General features: G+C 45.1%; 2 protein-coding genes across 4 annotated transcripts in view; one reads left to right on the plus strand and one right to left on the minus strand.

The window, feature by feature from the left end:
• REV3L (REV3 like, DNA directed polymerase zeta catalytic subunit) overlaps positions 1-20,228 on the plus strand; it is a 239,894-nt gene that overhangs the window by 203,532 nt on the left and 16,134 nt on the right. Inside the window, exons 24-29 of the mRNA XM_050949377.1 lie at positions 3,464-3,572; positions 11,578-11,784; positions 13,368-13,477; positions 16,424-16,538; positions 18,764-18,901; positions 19,671-19,861. Of these exons, the coding sequence (XP_050805334.1) occupies positions 3,464-3,572; positions 11,578-11,784; positions 13,368-13,477; positions 16,424-16,538; positions 18,764-18,901; positions 19,671-19,861 (870 nt within the window). The remainder of the gene's footprint in view (positions 1-3,463; positions 3,573-11,577; positions 11,785-13,367; positions 13,478-16,423; positions 16,539-18,763; positions 18,902-19,670; positions 19,862-20,228) is intronic.
• Positions 1-20,228, minus strand: part of MFSD4B (major facilitator superfamily domain containing 4B) — a 102,532-nt gene that overhangs the window by 38,526 nt on the left and 43,778 nt on the right. For all 3 annotated transcript variants that reach the window (XR_007773892.1, XR_007773893.1, XM_050949668.1), the window contains exon 5: positions 6,022-6,118. The gene's annotated coding sequence lies outside the window, so the exon portion shown is untranslated. Of the gene's footprint in view, positions 1-6,021; positions 6,119-20,228 lie in introns of those variants that run through there.

Consider the following 20,228-nt stretch of genomic DNA (forward strand, 5'->3'; position numbering starts at 1 on the left):
GCGTAGCAGTTCTGACAGACAATACCATTGCCATGTTTTACATCAACAAGCAGGGTGGAGCCCGGTCCTCTCCCCTATGTCAGGAAGCCCTCCGGCTGCGGGAGTTCTGCATAACCCACTCCATTCACCTGGAAGCATCCTATCTACCAGGAGCTCAGAAAGCACTGGCGGACCACCTCAGCAGGTCCTTCCCACAATCATGAGTGGTCCATCTGGCCGGATGTCATACACTTCATCTTCCAAAGGTGGGGATTTCCCCAGGTCAATCTGTTTGCCACCCAGAGCAACAGAAAGTGCCCAGTGTTCTGCTCCTTCCAGAAACACAGCCCAGGCTCAGTCACAGATGCATTCCTGCTACCCTGGGAAGGCCGCCTGCTCTATGCCTTTCCCCTGTTCCCTCTCGTGCACAAAGTCCTATTCACAGGGACTGGGCAGAGATAATTCTGGTGGCAACGGCGTGGCCTGAACGACATTGGTACACCATGCTCCTGGAACTGTCAGTGGTTGCCCTGATCACGTTGCCTCATGATCACTCAGGACCACGGTTGTCTTCATCACCCCAACGTCCAGCCCCTCCACCTTACAGCTTGGAAGCTTCATGGCTGGACCTCATGGAGCTTCTGTGCTCAGAACAGGTAACAGAGGTCCTATTCAGCAGCAGGAAGCCCTCCACTAGAGCCACATATCTGGCAAAGTGGAAAAGATATACTTGTTGGTGTGACCAGCATCGTACACCCCCTCTTCAGGCACCTATATCTCTCATCTTAGAGTACCTTCTGCACCTGAAACAGCAAGTCCTGGCAGCATCCTCCATAAAGGTGCACCTCACTGCTGTCTCGTCTTTCCACCCCAGAGTGTCTGGATACTCCGTCTTCACCAACCCTATGGTTGGTCGGTTCAAGGGTCTGGAATGGCTACATTCCTCAGATCAGACAGCCTGTCCTCGCATGGGACCTTAATCTGGTCCTCTCCAGGCCAGTGGGGCCCCCATTTGAACTACTGACAACTTGATCCCTTCTCTATCTGGAAGATAGGCTTTCTGGTTGCCACTACATCAGCAAGGAGGGTGTCTGAGTTAAAGGCCCTTACCTCAAACCCACCTTATATGGTTTTCCACAGGGATAAGGTGCAACTCAGACTTCACCTGGCCTTTCTTCCTAAGGTTGTGTCACACTTCCACACTAGTCAGGACATTTTCCTGCCTGTTTTTTATCCTAAGCCTCACTCCAGTAGCCATGAGCAGAAGCTGCGCTGCCTGGATGTTCGGCAAGCACTAGCCTTCTATATCGAGCGCACTAACCGTTCAGGAAGTCAAACCAATTGTTCATAGCGGTGGCAGACCGAATGAAACAACTCCCAGTCTATCTCAAAGAATATCTTCCTGGATCACATCATGCATTCACACATGCTACGAGCTGGCACACTCCATTGGGGCCCAGGCCTCATCAGTGGCGTTCCTGGCCCAGGTCCCGATACAAGAAATCTGCAGAGCAGCAACTTGGTCTTTGGTGCATATGCTCACCTCTCATTATGTCATCATCTGGCATGCCAGAGAAGATGCAGCTTTCGGCAGAGTGGTGCTCCAGTCAGCGATTCCATAACTCTGACCCCACCTCCTAGGTAAGGCTTGGGAGTCGCCTAATTGGAATTGATATGAGCAATCATTCAAAGAAGAAAAAAGTTTCCCACCTTCTCGTAAGTGTTGTTCTTTAGATGTGTTGCTCATATCCATTCCAAACCCACCCACGTTCCGCTCTGTTGGAGTAACTGGCAAGAAGGAACTGAGGAGTCACCAGGTCGGTAGAGTCATGTATTGAGCGCCATGAAGGTGCCACTCCAGGAGGCTCCACAGCTGACCCAACGGGTGCTGCAAGGGGAAAAACTTTCTGATGACTGTGCATGCAGTGCACACACACCTAATTGGAATGGATATGAGCAGCACATCTCGAAGAACAAGAGTTACGAGAAGGTTAGTATCCACTTTTTCCTCCTTTATATGTACAGGATATATGGCAATATGTTGTTTTCTTCTTTTAATATAAAAGCTGTAGTTTTCCTTGCTGATAACTTAATGATCCAAATCTAAGGTCTGATTTAATTATTCAGTACAGTAGATTTCCCTTTTTTTTTTAGAGATCAAAATGTTGATTAGTTAATTTTTTTTAAAAACTGATGCTTGTTTTAATTGTAAATATCTTTGTTGAACAATAGTTGGAAGAGTTGGGAGGTATTTAAAATGATGACCAGGCTTAAGTATAAAGTTTCTCAAGTTTCTAGGGTTGCCAACTGTCTAATCACACAAACCCAAACACCCTTGCCATGCCCCTTCCCCAAGGCCCCACCCTTTCTCCAAAGTCCTGCCCCCACTCACTGCATCCTCCCTCCCTCCCTGTTGCTCACTCTCCCCCATCCTCACTCACTTTCACCAGGCTGGGGCAAGGGGTTGGGGTGCGGGAGGGGGTGTCGACTCTGGACTGGGGGATGGGGCCAAAGGGTTCGGAGTGTGAGAGGGGGCTCCGGGCTGAGCCTGGGGCAGGGGGTTGGGGTGCAGGAAGGGGTATGGGCTTTGAGAGGGAGTTAGGGTGCGGGAGAGGGCTCAGTTGCAGGATGGATTTCAGGGGTGGGACAAGGGGTTGGAGTGCATGCAAGAGGGGGTTCTGCCTCTGGTCAAGCAGCGCTTACCTCAGGTGGCTCCTGGGAAGTGACCAGCATGTCTGGCTCCTAGGCTCAGGGGCAGTTGGGCGGCTCCACACACTGCCTCTGCCTGCAGGCACCGCCGCTGCAGCTCCTATTGGCCACAGGTCCCAGCCGATGGGAGCTGCAGAGTCAGCACTCGGGGTAGGGGCAGTGCGCAGAGACCTCCTGGACGCCCCTGTGCTTAGGAGCCGGACATGCCAGCCACTTCTGAGAGCCACGCAGAGTCAGGGTAGGTAGGGAGCCTGCCTTAGCCCCTCTGCGATGCTGGACTTTTAGTGGCCTAAAATCTCCCAGGTTGGCTTCAGTAGCCTCTGGGAGATTGAGCCTGATTCCAGGACTCCTGGCCAACCTGGGAGGGTTGGCAACCCTACAAGTTTCTGATTTGAAATCTTAAACGATTTATAGAAAGATTATATACTTTACCGAATAAAGCACATGCAATTTCTAGCTGAGTTTAGATCAAGATTACATGCCTCTGGGAAATTGGCCCCCGAGTTCCACGTTGATATGTGCAGAACAGATTGACAAATTAGTTTCAGCATAGAATTTGGACACACATTGCTCCTTTGCTTTGAAAGAATGTCACATGTAACTAAGAAACTTTAAATTGTGGTAGGCTTGTTCATAGTAGTCTGTGACTATAAAAATATTTTTTGTGTTGGTGCTGTCAATATTTTAGTATAGAGTCTAGACTCATACTTCCAATTATTTTGAATGTAAATTAATTGATCATTTTGTATCCTTATTTAATTTTCTTCTTTACTAGATTTGATGAGTTTAAATTTGGCTGCACATCCCTCAGAGTACCTCCTGATTTACTTTATCAGATTCGGCATGATATCACAGTGTCACCCAATGGAGTAGCTTTTGTCAAGGTACTGAGATTTCATTGCTCAATGACCGACCTTTTCACTTTTAGTTTGTTGGTTAGTCCACGATTAAACACACTGCTGGTTTAGCAAAAGAAAAAATATTTTCTGTTTGTCAGTATGTTGTCTTCCAGCACTTGCCAGTACAAATCACAGGATGGGAATTTTGACAGTTCAGGAAATAAATATGATAGTTGCATAGTTTTACTAGGGTTTCAGTAAAGGCTCATTTCCTCTATTATAGAATTTATATTTCTGTTCATGCAGTACAGTGATTCAGTGTGATGTATTTGTACTTCTTAATCATACTGGAATCACAGTTACCTATGTGTAACAGTTCTTCTTTGCATGCTTGCTCATGTTGATTACATTGTAACGTGTGCATGGTCATCGGAGACTTTTGTCTTAGCAGTATCTGTAGGGACGGCTGTGGTGCCCTCTGGAGTGCCGCACTCATTTCAGGCGCCTCTGTCCCTGCGTGCTCTCAGTTCCTTCTTACTGCCCATGGCCCAGAAAGCTCAGTTTAGCCCCTCACCCAGATCCCACCAGCGTGATTGGGGTCCCGACGCTGCATCGGCTGCGACATCACAGCAGTGGCACCAAGGGCAGTGGCCACCAGCCCAGTGGCCTTAGTGGGGTTCGTGGGGAATGCCAGTTATGGCTATGCCCCCTTCCCAGCGATCTTCAGCTGCTGCCTCGGAGCAACAGCAGATGGCACCAGCGGCACCTGGCTCGATGCATGCTAATCGCTCAGAGGCTGGGGTTGAGGAAGTGTTACTCACTGCTAAACCTCCCTCCTCTGGAGGGGAAGAAGCCACAGATCCTCCTCCAGTAACCCCAGTCATCCTTGTCGTCTCTAGACAAGGCGTTGGCAAGCCCTTCGAGTGCTAGCCCACCCAGTGCCTTCAAGGAACACCAGGCTCTGCTCCGGAGAGTGGCGGACAATCTGGGCTTAAAGGTAGAGTCGATGGCTGAGCAGACTGACTCATTGTTCAATGTCCTCTCTGCTTCCACCCCAGCCTGTCTCACCTTTCCAATCCATGAAGGGGTCTTAAAGACTGCCAAGGCCCTGTGGCAAACTCCCTTGTTTGTGGCAAACTCCCTCCCACTTCCAAAAGGGCAGAGAAAAAATACTTTGTCCCGGCTAAAGGGTTTCCACCCATCCACCCCCAGGCTCAGTCATCTCCTCAGCCAACAAAAAGGACAAACATCTCCAGTCCTCCTCTACTCCCAAGAATAAAGAGGCCAAAAGACTGCATCCCTTTGGGAGAAAAAATTATTCTACCGCCAGCATACAATTCCAGCTGGCAAACTACCAGGCTCTCCTGAGTACGTACAACTTAATTTGTAGGATAGTCTCTGTAAGTTCCAGGAGTCCCTCCCACGAGGGTTAGTCCAAGAGTTCGGCACCCTGGTGGAGGAAGGCACGGCGGCAGCCAAGTGCTCCCTACAAATGGCCTGGGATGCAGCAGACTCTGCGGCTCGGATAATCATGTTGGCGGTGGTGATGGGGCGCAGCTTGTGGCTACAAACAGCAGGCTTCTCGCAGGAGATTCACAATTCAATCCATGACCACCCATTCGATGCGGTTGGTCTCTTCTCCAAGCAGACAGATGCCAGGCTGCATGGGGTGAAGGATATGTAGGCCACCTTTCGTTCATTGGGCATACCTATGCCACAGCCTGCTTGAAAGCCCTTCCAGCCACCGCCAAGACCTTAGCAGCCCTGCCAGGGTACTGTAAGAAGAAGGGACAGTAGCTTCAGCAGGCATCATCCCTCTTCTTCCTGCTCGCCTACATAGCCTGGCCCCTCTAAACACCCTGGGAGCCAGAAGCATGCATTTTGAGGGTGTGCCCGGGAGCCACTCCTCAGTCAGTTCTCCGGGTTCCCTCCCACCCCTTCCTAGATCACCTTCAATATTTCTGCTTGGCCTTGTCGAGGGTAACCTCGGACCGCTGGGTCTCGGATATAGTATCCCAGATCTATACCCTACAGTTCGCGGCCACCACCACCACCCCTCTTCCCCATCCCTCTTCAGAGACTCCTCTCACAAGCGATTCCTCATTCAGGAGGTCAAAAAGCTCCTGTGCCTGGGGATGGTGGAGGAGGTTCCTTGGGACATTCATGGAAGACGTTTCTACTCCTGTTGTTTCCTAATACTGAAAACCAAAAGGGTCCTAAGACCCATCTTGGATCTGTGGCGCTTCAACAAGTCTCTCAAGAAGTTGAGGTTCCGCATGGTTTCCCTGGCCTCCATTATTCCTTCCCCGCACCTAGGAGACTGGTAGGTCGCTCTCGACTTGCAGGATGCTTATTTCCATGTTTCCATATTCCTGGGACACAGGCATTTTTTCCTTTTATAGTGGGAGGGCGCCATTTCCAGTTCACAGTGCTCCTAGTTGGCCTGTCGGCCACAAGAATGTTCACCAAGTGCATGGCGCCAGTAGTGGCTTACCTCAGGCGGCATGGGGTCCATCTGTTCCTGTATCTCAACGACTGGCTGGGTGCAAAGAAGCCTCAATCTGGTTTGCTCCACCTATCTCAGCCTAGGCCTGTTGATAAAGATAGAGAAGTCCACGTTAACGCCAGTACAACGCATAGACTCATAGACTTTAGGGTCAGAAGGGACCGATATGATCATCTAGTCTGACCTCCTGCACAAAGCAGGCCGCAGAATCCTACCCATCCACTTCTATAACAAACCCCTAACCTATGTCTGAGTTATTGAAGTCTTCAAATTGTGGTTTGAAGACCTCAAGCTGCAGAGAATCCACCAGCAAGTGACCCATGCCCCACGCTGCAGAGGAAGGCGAAAAACCTCCAGGGCCCCTGCCAATCTGCCCTGGAGGAAAATTCCTTCCCATCCCCAAATATGGCGATCAGCTAAACCCTGAGCATGTGGGCAAGACTCACCAGCCAGCACTCAGGAAAGAATTCTCTGCAGTAACTCAGATCCCAACCCATCCCACATCCCGTCAGAGTTTATCAGGGAAGTTCTCAACTCCACGCAAGCCAGGGCCTTCCTTCCGAAGGCACAGTTTCAGGCCATAGCGGACTTAATATCCTACGTAAAGGCCCACCCGCTCATCGTGGCCCATATGTGCCTGCGACTGTTGGGCCACATGGCCATGTGTACCTATGTGGTCAGCCATGCCCAGCTTCATCTGAGGCCCCTTCAAACATGGCTGGTCTCGGTTTACATTCCCATGTTGCCAAGCCATGTCCCACTGTCTTTAGACTGATGGTTGGACCCCGAGATGGTGTTGCAAGGCGTTCCTTTTGTGACCCTGTCTCCTTTGCCCACCCTGGTCTCAGACACATCGGATCTAGGGTTGGGGGCCCACCTGGGTGAGCTCAACACCTAGGGACGTTGCCTGCAACACGACCTAGCCTTGCGCATCAACGTCAGGGAACTCAGAGTGGTCTTGCCCCATCTGAAGGGAAGGCGGTGCAGGTCCTCACAGATGATACGGCCACGATGTATTACATCAACAGGCATGGTGGCGCCAGGTCCTTGGCCCTTTGTCAAGAAGTGTTCAGCCTCTGGGACGTCTGTGTACAGCAGTCATCTTCCTGCTAGTGGCCCATCTGCCTGGAACCAGGAACATCCTGGCAGATCACCTCAGCAGGTCTTTCTAGTCTTGCCACAAATGGTCGCTCCATGCAGAGGTGGCCAGCCTAATCTTCCACAGGTGAGGGTCTCCCCAGGTGGACCTGTTTGCGTCTCAACAGAGCAGGAAGTGTCATGTGTTGTGCTCTCTACAGGGCTGGGACCAGGGCTCCTTGTCAGACACCTTTCTGACTCCATTGTCGAGAGCGTTGATGTACGCCTTTCCTCTGGTACTATTGATCCACAAGGTCCTGCTCAAGGTGAAGCAAGACATTGTGATGATCATCCTCATAGCCCCAGCATGGTCTCAGCAACACTGGTTCGATATGCTGCTGAGCCTCCCACAACCACCCCACTGCAGCTGCTGCTTTGACCAGATCTGCTGTCCCAGAGCCACAGCAACCTGCTGAACCTGAACCTGGCAGTGCTGCCCTTGACAGCCTGGCTTCTGCGTGGCTGAGCGGGGAGGAGTGCCAGTGCTCCACTAGTGTCCAGTGGGTTCTGTTGGGCAGCAGGAAGTCCTCCACCAGAGCTACCTATGTGACAAAGTGGAAACGCTTCACATTTTTGGCCTCTGATCGGCTCATTTGTGCAGAGAAGGCCTTGCTGCAGGACATCTGCACTCCACCTCCAGGGCTTGTCGTCCTTGCTCAAGGTACACCTGGCAGCCATTTCTGCATTCCACCCTCCGTTTCAAGGCAAGTTGGTCTTTGGCCATCCCATTATGGCTCAGTTCCTGAAAGATCCGTAGAGCCTTTACCTGCATATCAGGGACCCAGTCCCCCCTTGGGACCTGAAACTTGTGCTGTCAAGGCTCATGGGTCCCCCCTTTGAGCCCTTGGCATCTTGCTCCCTCTGGTTCTCTCCTGGAAGGTCACCTTTTTGGTCGCTGTAACTTCAGCCCATTGGGTGTCTGAGATCAGGGTGCTCACGTCAGAGCCACCTTATACGATCTTCTTATGGGACAAGGTCCAACTGTGTGCGCACCCAACCTTTCTGCCCAAGGTCATTTCCCACTTCCACACGGGCCAAGATATTTACTTACTGGTCCTATCTCCGAAGCCTCATGCAACAGATGAGGAGCGCAGGCCGCATACGCTGAACATCAGGCACGCTCTGGCCTTCTACATTGATAGAACAATGCTGTTCTGTACGTCAACACAGTTGTTCGTGGCTGTCACTGACAGAATGAAAGGTTGCATGATATCAGACCAGAGACTCTTGTCCTGGATCACAGCCTGTATCCACTACTTTTAAGAGCTGGCAAAGGTGCCCTCGCCAGCTGTCATGACAGCTTACTTAACTAGGGTGCAGGCTTCCTCAACAGCCTTCCTCGCTCAGGTGCCAATCCAAGAAATTTGTTGGGCTGCGACCTGGTCGTCTGTTCACACATTCGCTGCACACTATGTGCTGAACCAGCAAGCTCGAGATGACACTGGTTTCGGCAATGCTCCAATCGGCAAAGCTGTGAACTCCGAGCCCACCTCTGAGGATTCTGCTTGTGTGTCAACTACAATGGAATCAACATGAGCAAGCACTCGAATAAGAAAAAACACCCACCTTTCGTAACTGTTCTTCAGGATGTGTTGCTCATGTCCATTCCATTGCCCGGCCTCCTACCCCTCTGTTGGAGTTGTCAGCAAGAAGGAACTGAGAAGGCATAGGGATGGCGGCACCTGATAAACCATGCCATGAGTGCAGTACTCCATAGGGCGCATGGCCATCCTTACAGATACCACTAAGGCAAAAGTCTCAGAAGACCACACGTACAATGGAATGGACATGAGCAACACATCTCAAAGAACAACAGTTACAAAAGCTGGGTAATCATTTTTTCTGCTGCTGCTCAGAAAGGCCTCTGCTTTTGGAGATGAAGATAATTAGTTTGAATTCCATTGTTTTCATTTTTTGTCCTGTGTAGACCCAGCTGACTATAGCTAATGTACATTCGTGGCCCCAAACTGTTTCAGCTTGTCAGCAAGAAAAATATTTAATGTAAAACAAAAACTTTAAGTTAAAAGGTAAGTATTCCAAGGAATATTACAGTTTAAAAAAATCCTGAATATTTAAATGTCAACAAATAAAGAAAGGTAGTAAAATAGTCAACTCCTATCCCAGTTATTACAATCTTTTAACTATAAATACAAGTGCACAATATCACATTGTCCATTGCCAATTTAAAAAAATAACATTAACGCCGTCCTCACAAACTTTGCCTCACTTTCAGATTAAGTATATTGACAAAACCAGCCAAAGTACCAATTGCTAGAACACCTCATTAATAATGTATATTCCTATCAAAGGCTAACTGCTAATTCCTGCATTCTGTTTCAGTTTGCTTTTTTTAAACATTACAGGTCTGGTCTTCACTTGGAGGGAAGGGGTGTAATCAATCTAAGGGTTCAGCAGTCGACAGGAGAGCGATCGGGGATCAATTTATCCATCTACACTACACGCAATAAATCGATCCCCAATAGATCGATCGCTACTCGCCGATCCAGCGGGTAGTGTAGATGTTACCCTTGGAGACTAACAAAATTTTATATATACACACACACACACACACACACACACACACACACACACACACACACACACACACACACACACACACACACACACACACACACACACACACACACACACACACACACACACAACATGAAAAGATGGGGGTTGCCGTACAAAGTTTTTTTTTCTCCTGCTGATAATAGCCTACCTTAGTTGATTTGTCTCGTTAGAGTTGTGCGGAAATATAGGAAGAAGGGGACACACATCAGGGCCCAAATGGGGCTCTGGGTGATCACTACTTCCCACCATGCAACACAGATGTAATGAGGTTAAGTAGTGTCCGTATAAAGAAATGAAAACTACTGATTATTCCTCAAGAAAGGCTTTTAATGACTTAACGGCTATAAATGCAACACAGACAGACTAGGGAAAGAAAAATTAAAGACCAGCATTGAATAAGGATTAATATAAATGACAAATTTATATTGCAAACAAGCACAAGTACAGGTACTTATTACTATAAAAGCATGTTCTTGACATTGTTAATTTTACTGATGCAAAGCTGTTGTTACCCTTTACTAACTATAAGTACAAACAAAGATACTATAAATTGATTAACAACTTTCTACTATTTTCTAAACAATTTAACACTCGTATTAAACTTTTACTACTATTTTTAATATTGCAGTTCTAATATAATCTGAGATTGAATTATCCCAACGCTACCATTCTTAATACTATAGTGTCAGTACAACTTGAGATCAAAACAGCTCGAGCAACCCAGACTTCTTTACTCCATTACCTTATTTTGCATGCAACCAGACTTTTTTTACTTTAAAATCTTACCCCACCAAGAATTACATTACCTTCTAGTCAACCACTCTTTGTATTGGTCAGGTGCAGATAGTTGGTGCAGTTCAGGTTTCCTCAGTTCAGGGGGTGCGGGCCAGACCAATCAAAGAGAATAACTTCTTAGAGAGAGAGAGAGACACAGACACACACACATTCTCTCTCTCTCTCTCTCTCTCTCTCTCTCTCTCTCTCTCTGAGTTTCTACACATTTAATCCCATCTTCCCACCCTACTTTGAAGCAGGTCAATCAATCAGGTTAAGCCAAATTTAGTGTTATCACTTTGGCTGTATAATTCATGCTTATTTATGTTCTTGTAGCCAATTATTATTTTAGTTTATAAGTTATGTTCAAGGAGATAGCTTACTTCTGTATAGCCCACTGTCTCGACTGTGGTTTTCCTTAGTTTTCTAGGTAACTTCCCTCTAAATGGGTTATTGACTTGATTGTGGGTGAGGTTATCTTGATGACTTATGCCTAAAAGCCTAGCTCATCAAACCCACATAGGAATTTGGTTTTTTGGCTGCAGTGTCTCTTAACCACAAGTTCCAAAGGTGGTTTCAATAAGCCGTACCCGGGGGCATGACCTATTATGCCATATAGAAATCAACATAAAAGGTGGTCTGGTTGTAGGCATCTTTTGACCAGAAGTTGCAGCTTAATTTTGCAAAGCTTGCTTTTTAAAGATAATTTTGCGAAGCTCATTTTATTAAGCTTCTGGAAGTCTTAGGCCTAACACTGCCAATACTGTTGTTCATCTTAAGCTTGACAACACTCTTGCTCAAATTAATCGCAAGTTGGTATGGCAACCCCCATCTTTTCATGTTCTCTCTGTGTGTATATCTATATCTTCCTACTGTGTTTTCTGCTCCGTGCATCTGATGAAGTGGGTTTTAGCCCACGAAAGCTTATGCCCAAATAAATTTGTTAGTCTCTAAGGTGCCACAAGTACTCCTCGTTATTTTTGCTGATACAGACTAACACGGCTACCACTCTAAAATCTTTAAACATTTTGTTTCTCTTCACTTCTTTTTTGGTAGCCTTCAGTAAGAAAGGGCGTGTTGCCAAGAATGTTGGAAGAAATTTTGAGGACGAGGATAATGGTGAAGCAGTCAATAAAGGCCTACAAGCATGACAAAGCTATCACTCGAATGCTTGAGGCACGTCAGATGGGCCTTAAACTGATAGCTAATGTCACATTTGGATATACTTCTGCTAACTTTTCTGGAAGAATGCCATGTATAGAGGTAAGGGATGCGGATAAAATGCAAAAGGGATTTAGGAAAGAGACTTGTTAAAGCAGCGCTAGATAATGTAATGTCATTGCTTGAAACACATATTTAATCTAAATGCTACCATAAGTGCTGTTTTTTTCTCTTAAAGTACAAAAAAAACCCTTGGTTTCAGTTGTGAGCTTAATATTTTGAAATCCATTTTGTAGTGATAAAATACTTAGAATTAGTATTTTCATAAAGTGGAATTGTAGTCCAATTTATATCATCGAAGTAAAACAATTTAGTGTAGCTGTTTCAGTCCTTTAAAAAAACAAACAAAAAAACAGTACAATCCAAAAACTAGAGTAAACTGAAAGGTTTAAGTACCAAGGAAGGGGGAGGATTGCTTAGAATGCTCAGAGGCTACAGCTAGTAGTACTGGGATAAGATTGTGCTAAGGAAAATGTAGACTGTGTGGAACAAATATGCTTTCTCCTGATTTTTGAATAAGTAATAATGTAACAAATTATGTACATTCCACGTTAACTTATTTCAGCCTTCATTAAAATAAATTGAAATTTATTCTGCTGGTTTGTTTACTGCACAATGTCTTACAAATAAAGTTACATATGTCCCTTAATTAGACATTTAGGACCTTATCCTAAAGACCCATACTCAAGAAAACTCCTCAATGATTTCAGTGGGGAGTTTTGGCTGAGTAAGGGCTAGAATCACATCCTTGTGAGTGTAACTGTGCCTCAACGTGCACTTACAAAACTAAGAATGATACGTAATATTAAGGAGACCATATATCACGTGGTTTACTCTTAAAGCTTGAATTAATCAAAAGGCAAAAGGAAACCTCATGATCAAAATGAATATATTTTCTATGTACAGGAAAGAAGTTGACAACAGTAGCATTTTCATCATTTTCTTCCATTAAAAACTGACACCTGATACGTTTGTGTCTGTTCAAGCAGCCACTGCTTTTAATGAATAATTGAAATTAGAGAGAAAAAGACCTTTTAGGTCATCATGTCCATCTCTTTGTTAATGCATATTTGCTCCATAGTGTACATTCTCAGGTGCATAGTCTAGTTTTAAATGACTCGAGGTGGCACTTTCACCACTTCATTAGGGAGATTTATTAAACTATGAATAGCAATTCCTGTGAGGTTTTTCCTGATATCCAGTCTACATTTTCCTTAGCACAGTTTTATCCCAGTACTCCTAGCTGGAGCCTCAAAGAGCATTCTAAGCAATCCTCTTCCTTGGTACTTAAACCTTTCAAATATCCGTAGCTGGTTATAACTGCCCTTCACTTATTTAGGTAAGCTAAAGATGTAATCTTTCCTTCTAAATTAATTCCTCCACCACTCTAATCATTTCTGTTGCTCTTCCCTGCATTCTTTCCTGTTCTGTTGATTTATGTTTACGGTAAATCAATTTTCAGAATTTTCTTTCTGTTGTTGATTTTTTTTAAACCACCAAATGCAGTTGTTTACTTTGCATGATGATGATAATGCAGAAATGGATTCAGAGTGATGCTGATTTACACGGGTTGTTTTGATTGCAGTAGCACAGCAGGAAAGATTTTCAGTGTATCTTATTTGCAGATTGGAGATAGTATTGTCCATAAAGCCAGAGAGACCTTGGAGCGAGCTATAAAGCTGGTGAATGATACGAAAAAATGGGGAGCTCGGGTCGTATATGGCGATACTGACAGGTAATTAATAGCTGCTTCTTCTGATGCTATGTGAAACCGTTTTCTTCCTTTCCACGTCACAAAGAAGGCCATCACCATGATCTGCATTCAGAAGCTTACAGCGGGTCTCCATGGATCTATTTTTCTGTTTTAATAAATTATATTTGCCTGTTGCATTAAACATACAGTTCAATACATATTTCAATTCAGACTGTTAAGTTACCTTTATGGAGCCTGGGCTGGCTCCCCCACTTTGCAAAGCTGTCACGTGGGGTCAGCTGGGCTACCATGGCAGCTCCCAAGCTGCTGCTCATAGGGATAGAGACCCCCTTCTATCCCACCAGTCCCTCAAAAACTGTTTGGTGGTTTCTGTTTGACTCCCAACCACTAGTGTTAGTGCAGGGGTGGAGGGTGCACGCTCTTGAAGGGACCAGAGCCCCGCTGGTATAGTTCTTAACTGATGTGATGGGGGGTGGCCAGGCCAGAGCTGCCTCTTTTGAACCAGGTGCCTTTGGTGACTGTGTCTGTGATCTGAGCCTAATGTTGGCCCTGCATGAAGTATTCGCACTCTATTTTAAAATGAAACCAACTTGCACTTCATAACTAATTGTCCTGCAATACGTATACTAAAAGTACAAATAGGATATGCCCTGTTAGCTAATACACATATTAAGCAATAAGTTTTCTAGCCGGCTTTCAATAAAGAAAAATTTTCCATTAAACCTCTCAATTTGCCAAAGGTCATTATGGTAATTTTACAAGGAGTGGGACAAGGAGCTTTTCTTATGTAACATAATGACAACATTCTGCTCAGGACCTTTGTTCATTTTAACAGTGAAAATGAGCAAGAGGAGAGAACTCTTCCAATTACTGAAGATAACTACAGTCTGGTACATAAAAAGTGTCTAATCTTCTCCTGTTCTGTGTAATGCTCATGATCAGCACAGTAACATTAGCCATTGAAAAATTATCTTTAACTCTGTGGTATGACTAGTCCTTTAGTAATATGGTATCAACTGTTCAGGTTTCAGTGCTAAGAAATAGAGATCCCAGTTCTTCCATGCATTTCACTACATGTCTTCTCTTCGATATTGGTAATGTTATACACAGAAGGCCCGCTGTAAAAAGTGTTTCCCTTTGCAAAGGCATTTAAGCAGATTTAGGCAAGTTTCACCTATCAAGTGTTTGGAAAGACATGCACACCCTACCTATTCTCAAGACTTATGGGATTTCTCAAGTTCAACGAACTTTTAGCCATAGTGCCCTGGCCACAGGTGCTTGAACTATTCTAGTGATGGTAAGAAATAGGTCTGGTCCAGCAGGCTGTAAAGTTCTCCATCCCATTGTCTGGAATAACTTAAAGTACATTTATTATTTTCCTGATTTATTTATTTTTTAATAAAAAGCTTTGGGGTGCGTTTTTGCCTCCAAATAATGAGAAATAGGGACACTGTCAGCAAGGCAGAAAATTCTTTTCATTTACTCATTGTAGGCAGATGTGAGACATGAGTTAACTTGTTATTGTGGGGATTCTTTATTATATGCATATATTTATTGGTGTATTCTGGTCTCTAAAGTTAGTATGCACATTTCCTGTAATTAGAGCATACACTACTTTTTCGATACGGTCTTTCTCCTTAGATGGAAGGTCTGCCATGACTCTAGATAATGTCTGCTACAAGCATATCTATCTAGTACTGTACTTACAGTTTGTTTAAAATAGTATATTTATAATGGCAGTAGGATTCAAACTGTATTCCAAATGGTTTGCTTTTTCTGGATTCTGGTGATTTGTGATCTATCTATATAGGAAGGATCAGATGGAGATAAAAGGTTTTATTCCCTCTGAAGTTCTGCCCACTGAAACAAGAAGCCAAAATTAGATGCCATGAGTGTGGATTGAGCACTGAGTAAGGGTGACCATTCACACTGCTCAGTTATTGTTTCAGGTTGTCTGCAGATATTATTGCATCAGTTTGCATTTGGTGTACAGATTTTTATCTGGTTATCTTCACAGACATAAGGACTTAGAGATTCAATATTTTTTTAAAAAGCTGAAGTTCTGGAGCACCAAATCTCCTCCTCCAAATGAGAACCAGCTCACCAAGCCATCAAGTGCCATTGCAACTTGACCCCTTCTGCACAGCCACTTCTCTACTAAATTCATACTGAATAAACTTTTAGTACCATTTATATTCTTTATCCCTCCTCCATATAGAATTTGCTGTTTCTAGCTCAACCGCCCACAGCCTAGCACTTTCAGATCCCAGATACAGCATAGAATCTTTTGTCAGGGATGCCCGGGGGGGCAAGTGGGACAATTTGCCCCGGGCCCCACAGGGGCCCCCATGAGAGTTTTTTTGGGGCCCTGTAGTGGGGTCTTTCACTCGCTCTGGGGCTCCCGGAAAACCCTCGTGGGGCCCGGGCCCCCAAAGCTTCTTCCGCTCTGAGTCTTCAGCCGCAATTCAGCGGCGGGGGGTCCTTCCGCTCCAGGACCCACCGCCGAAGTGTCCCGAAGATCTGCGGCGGGGAGTCCTTCCACCCCAGGACCCGCCGCCAATGTGCCAGTCTCCACCGCCGAAGACCCCAGGCAACCTGAATCCTCTGGGCGGCCCTGTCTTTTGTCCCTGATGTCATAGGACTTGGGGCTGGGTTGCATGTCTTGAAGCCAGAAATGTAAAAATCTATTCAGTGGAAGAACTGGGATGCATAGACCACCAGGAGAAGGTAGGTAGGCAAGAAAATGAAGTGCTATAAAGAAAGCAGTAGGGGAAGGGGTTGCTGTGAGAAGTCGAGGATGTGTCAGTGAGTAGACTGGTGGACAATCTTAACGAATTTTGTCAACCACATATGTCCCTGTTTCTCAGTCAAGATACTGGCAAATGTATTATAGTTTGTAAACCTATTCCAGGATATATGTTGAAGTAATGGTATCCTTACTTCCTATTTCTTCTTTTATCTTTTTAGCATGTTTGTACTGTTGAAAGGAGCCACTAAGGAGCAGTCTTTCAAGATTGGCCAAGAAATTGCTGAAGCTGTAACAGCTACCAACCCAAAACCAGTAAAACTGAAATTTGAAAAGGTAAAAGGAAAATACACTTTGCCCCAAATGTCTGGATAGAAAATGTTATCTCTTTAAACATGTTAGGGGGTCAGCTGTTCAATAAGGTTTCAGTTTTGATCAGTGACTTAACAGAATTGTAGGTGTTTCTTTGACTGTACGGCCAGCAGTCCTTTCAGCTGCATTTTGTTGTCCTGCAGTTGTCAGAGGAAGTCTGCAGAGAAAATTTAGACATATTGATCCCAGTAACCCACAGAGAACAGGTTCCTGAATGCAGTGTGGAGCAAAATAATGCTAATATTATTGCACATCCAAAAGAGCAGTGGAGACTCTTTTTAGTAGAAGTTTGTTGTTTTCATAAATGTCTCCTTCACTTGTATTGACATGGTGAATGGTAAGGGTTAAATCAGTTTAAGGGCCATTATATTTTTGAGACTGTCCTTTCATTTAGTATTTTAAACTAATTTAATTTTTAGAGAGGGAGAGACAGCAAAATTCAATAAAACAATATTGAGAGTCTGGTGGTTCTTCAAGTGATAGTCCCTATATGTAGTCCACTGTGGGATGCGCATGTGGTCCTTGCAACTGAGATCGGAAGATTTTTCATTAGCAGTGTCTGTTTGTCCATGCCTGTGCCCTGCACCTTCTTGTGCTTCAAACTGAGGACATAAGGGAAAGCATGGACCAATCACCTCTCCAGTTCCTTTCTACCACCTCTAGTCTCAGACTGAACCCCTGTGGTGTCCACAGCTTTGCTAGCGTTCCTGCCTCAAATTCAGTTTTTTTTCTGTAGTTGACCTTTGTAGATAGTTAGTATGGGGCTTTCTCTATCATTTGGGGTACTTACAATGCCCAAGATCCCCACTTCAAGTCCTGTGCAGCCTGCCCCCTGTTGTTTCCAGTGAGTGATTCCATGACACTTGCTTATACTGGTTGGGTAGTCCCACATTCCCTCCAAGTGCAATATTTGTTGTTCCTTTCGGCTCCAAACCCGGCAGTGTTGTGAGTTCCAGCTCAGAAGATATCTGATGGAGTGTTGGATGAGGCCCTAGTCCGACTCGGGGTCTGATGACCCCCTGTACATCGGCCAGGACTCTAGCAGGTAGAGCAGATGGGAGGAGGGAACGAGCAAGCAATCACATGAAAAGTGAGAGAAATTCTCTCTCTAGTCCTTATCTAAGGAGATGATTTTCTCCCTTATGCCCTCCAAATCTGATGATACTCCGTGCTCCAGTACGGATATGTCAGGAGCTCATGGGGATCACGGATCCAACTTGGCTCATGGGGAGCCAAGAGTGTTCCAAAACCACCGATCACCAAAGGAGCTGGCTCAGCTCTATCACTAGCAAGGCAAAGAAGGGAGCAGTCATCAACTGAACCAACAGTAGAGTCCATCAGCAAGGAAAAGGATAGTGGTACCAGTGCTCATTGTCTGATCTAAATTGGCACTGTTAGCTCTGCCAAAAGGCAGAATCCCCTCCCCCTCTCCATCCTCTATGGCTGGGTGTACTATCCTCAACAATCTGGCTATGTATTCTGACCCGCCGTCACCAATACTCACTGATAAGGTGACTAGTAGCGGTGCGTGCAGTGTCAGTTCATCATTCACCAGTTCAGTCGATCAGCCTAGAGTTACAAGGCCTGTGGAATCTGAGGACTCATGCTCCTCCTTGGTGTCTAAATATGATTTTATTCATTATTTTTCTGTATTCACTGACAAACTACCCCAGGAATTTAGACCACAATTCCAGGCCTTGGTCTGGGGCATGAGGAGGTGTAGGGCACAAGCACAGACCAAAAGATACTGCTAATGAAAAATCTTCCAGTCTCAGCACCCCACAATGGAATACCCATAGGGACCACACGTCTCAAAGAACTTCAGTTACTGTAAGGTAAGTAACCTTTCTTTATGACTTAGAATGGCAAAAGAATTCAGAATGGTAGCTGTCACTGTTAGATTGTATGTGACTTTGTGTGCCTGAATATTACAGGATCGTCAGTTTGCATATCTCATGTGGCAATATCTAGGTAGAGCATAAGGTGAGTGTGGAATGACAGTCTGAACCTACACTTTTCCTGTGAACCTTTAATGTTCCTTTTAACTTACTTTTTATTTGTGTTTGTGAGCAAACAAAAGGTAAAAATGTCAAAATTAACATTTCCTTAGAAAAATCTCTGAACGTGCAATCCTGTTATGCTGCTAATGAATAAAAGTATAAAGAGGCTACATGTTTTTAACCCTACAGGTGTATTTGCCTTGTGTCTTGCAAACCAAGAAGAGATATGTGGGATACATGTATGAAGCACTGGATCAAAAGGACCCAGTATTTGATGCAAAAGGCATAGAGACAGTTCGAAGAGATTCTTGTCCTGCTGTTTCCAAGGTATAAAATACACAAATTCTTTCAAGTTTTACAAATGCAGTATATTGTTCCACTGCATTCCTTAAAAATCATTTCAATACATGCCCCCGTAAAAATTCTAACTCTGAAGACAAGATCTGTCTTTGTTCTTCGGGGTTTTCTCCATTGTTTCTGGCACAAGTAGGGTCTTTGGGGCACTTCAGCAGCGGTGGTCCCAGAGTGGAAGGACCCCCCACCGCCAAATTACCACCAAAGCGGGGGCCCACCACCACCGAGGCCCTCAGGCCCCCTGAATCCTCTGGGCGGCCCTGTCTGTAAGTCACGGATAATTCTTTCATTAGAAAAATATGTGTTGCAAGAAAGGAACAAGTAGTATGGAAAATATTGTTAACCTCAATTGAGAAACAGCTGTTCATATGGCGCATTTATTTAGCACCTTTGAAGAGTGAAGGAGGATACTGAAAGGTGTCATACATAATATTCTATTTCAAAATTAAGAAAAATCTTTCTATATAGTGTAGTGACATTTTGCCATATGTTTGTCATATAAATTCCATATACAGTGCTCTTTTTAAGGTTTTCTTTGCTTTGTAAAATAAAAATAAAGAGATGGAAGATACTCAGGGATATCCTAGAAAAAACAAAAATTGATACTTTTTTAAACAAATGTATGTTTTTGAATTTATACTGAATATATGTTATAAAATATTTCTTTATATAACTTAAATTCCTTTTACTAATGTTGAACGAGAAGATACAGATTTTTCACATCTCTCCTTTTGTTTTGAAGATACTTGAGCGTTCTATCAAGCTGCTATTTGAAACACGTGACATAAGTCAGATCAAACAGTATGTTCAGAATCAATGCATGAAATTACTAGAAGGCAAAGCCAGCATGCAAGATTTCATCTTTGCAAAGGAATACAGAGGGAGTTCCGCTTACAGACCTGGAGCCTGTGTACCAGCCCTAGAAATCACACGGTAAATGAGAAGCCTAAAAGTGCTAATTGTGGATTTATCAGCAGCGGCAGCTCCAGGCACCAGCGCTCCAAGCGCGTGCCTGAGGCGGCAAGCCGTCGGGGGGTGACCTGCCAGTCCCTGCGCAGGCAGTAGTCAGGCAGCCTTCAGTGGCACGCCTGCAGGCGGTCCGCCGGCCCCGCAGATTTGGTGGCAATTCGGTGGCGGGTACGCCGAAGCCGTGGGACTGGCGGACCTCCCGCAGGCAAGCCACTGAATCTATGGGACCAAAGACCTCCCACAGGCATGCTGCCGAAGGCTGCCTGACTGCCATGCTTGTGGTGGCAAAAAAGCTAGAGCCACCCCTGTTTCCTTAATCTTTTTTGTGTGT

The sequence above is a fragment of the Gopherus flavomarginatus genome, chromosome 4 (genome assembly GCF_025201925.1).
Source record: "Gopherus flavomarginatus isolate rGopFla2 chromosome 4, rGopFla2.mat.asm, whole genome shotgun sequence".
Taxonomy (NCBI): domain Eukaryota; kingdom Metazoa; phylum Chordata; order Testudines; family Testudinidae; genus Gopherus; species Gopherus flavomarginatus.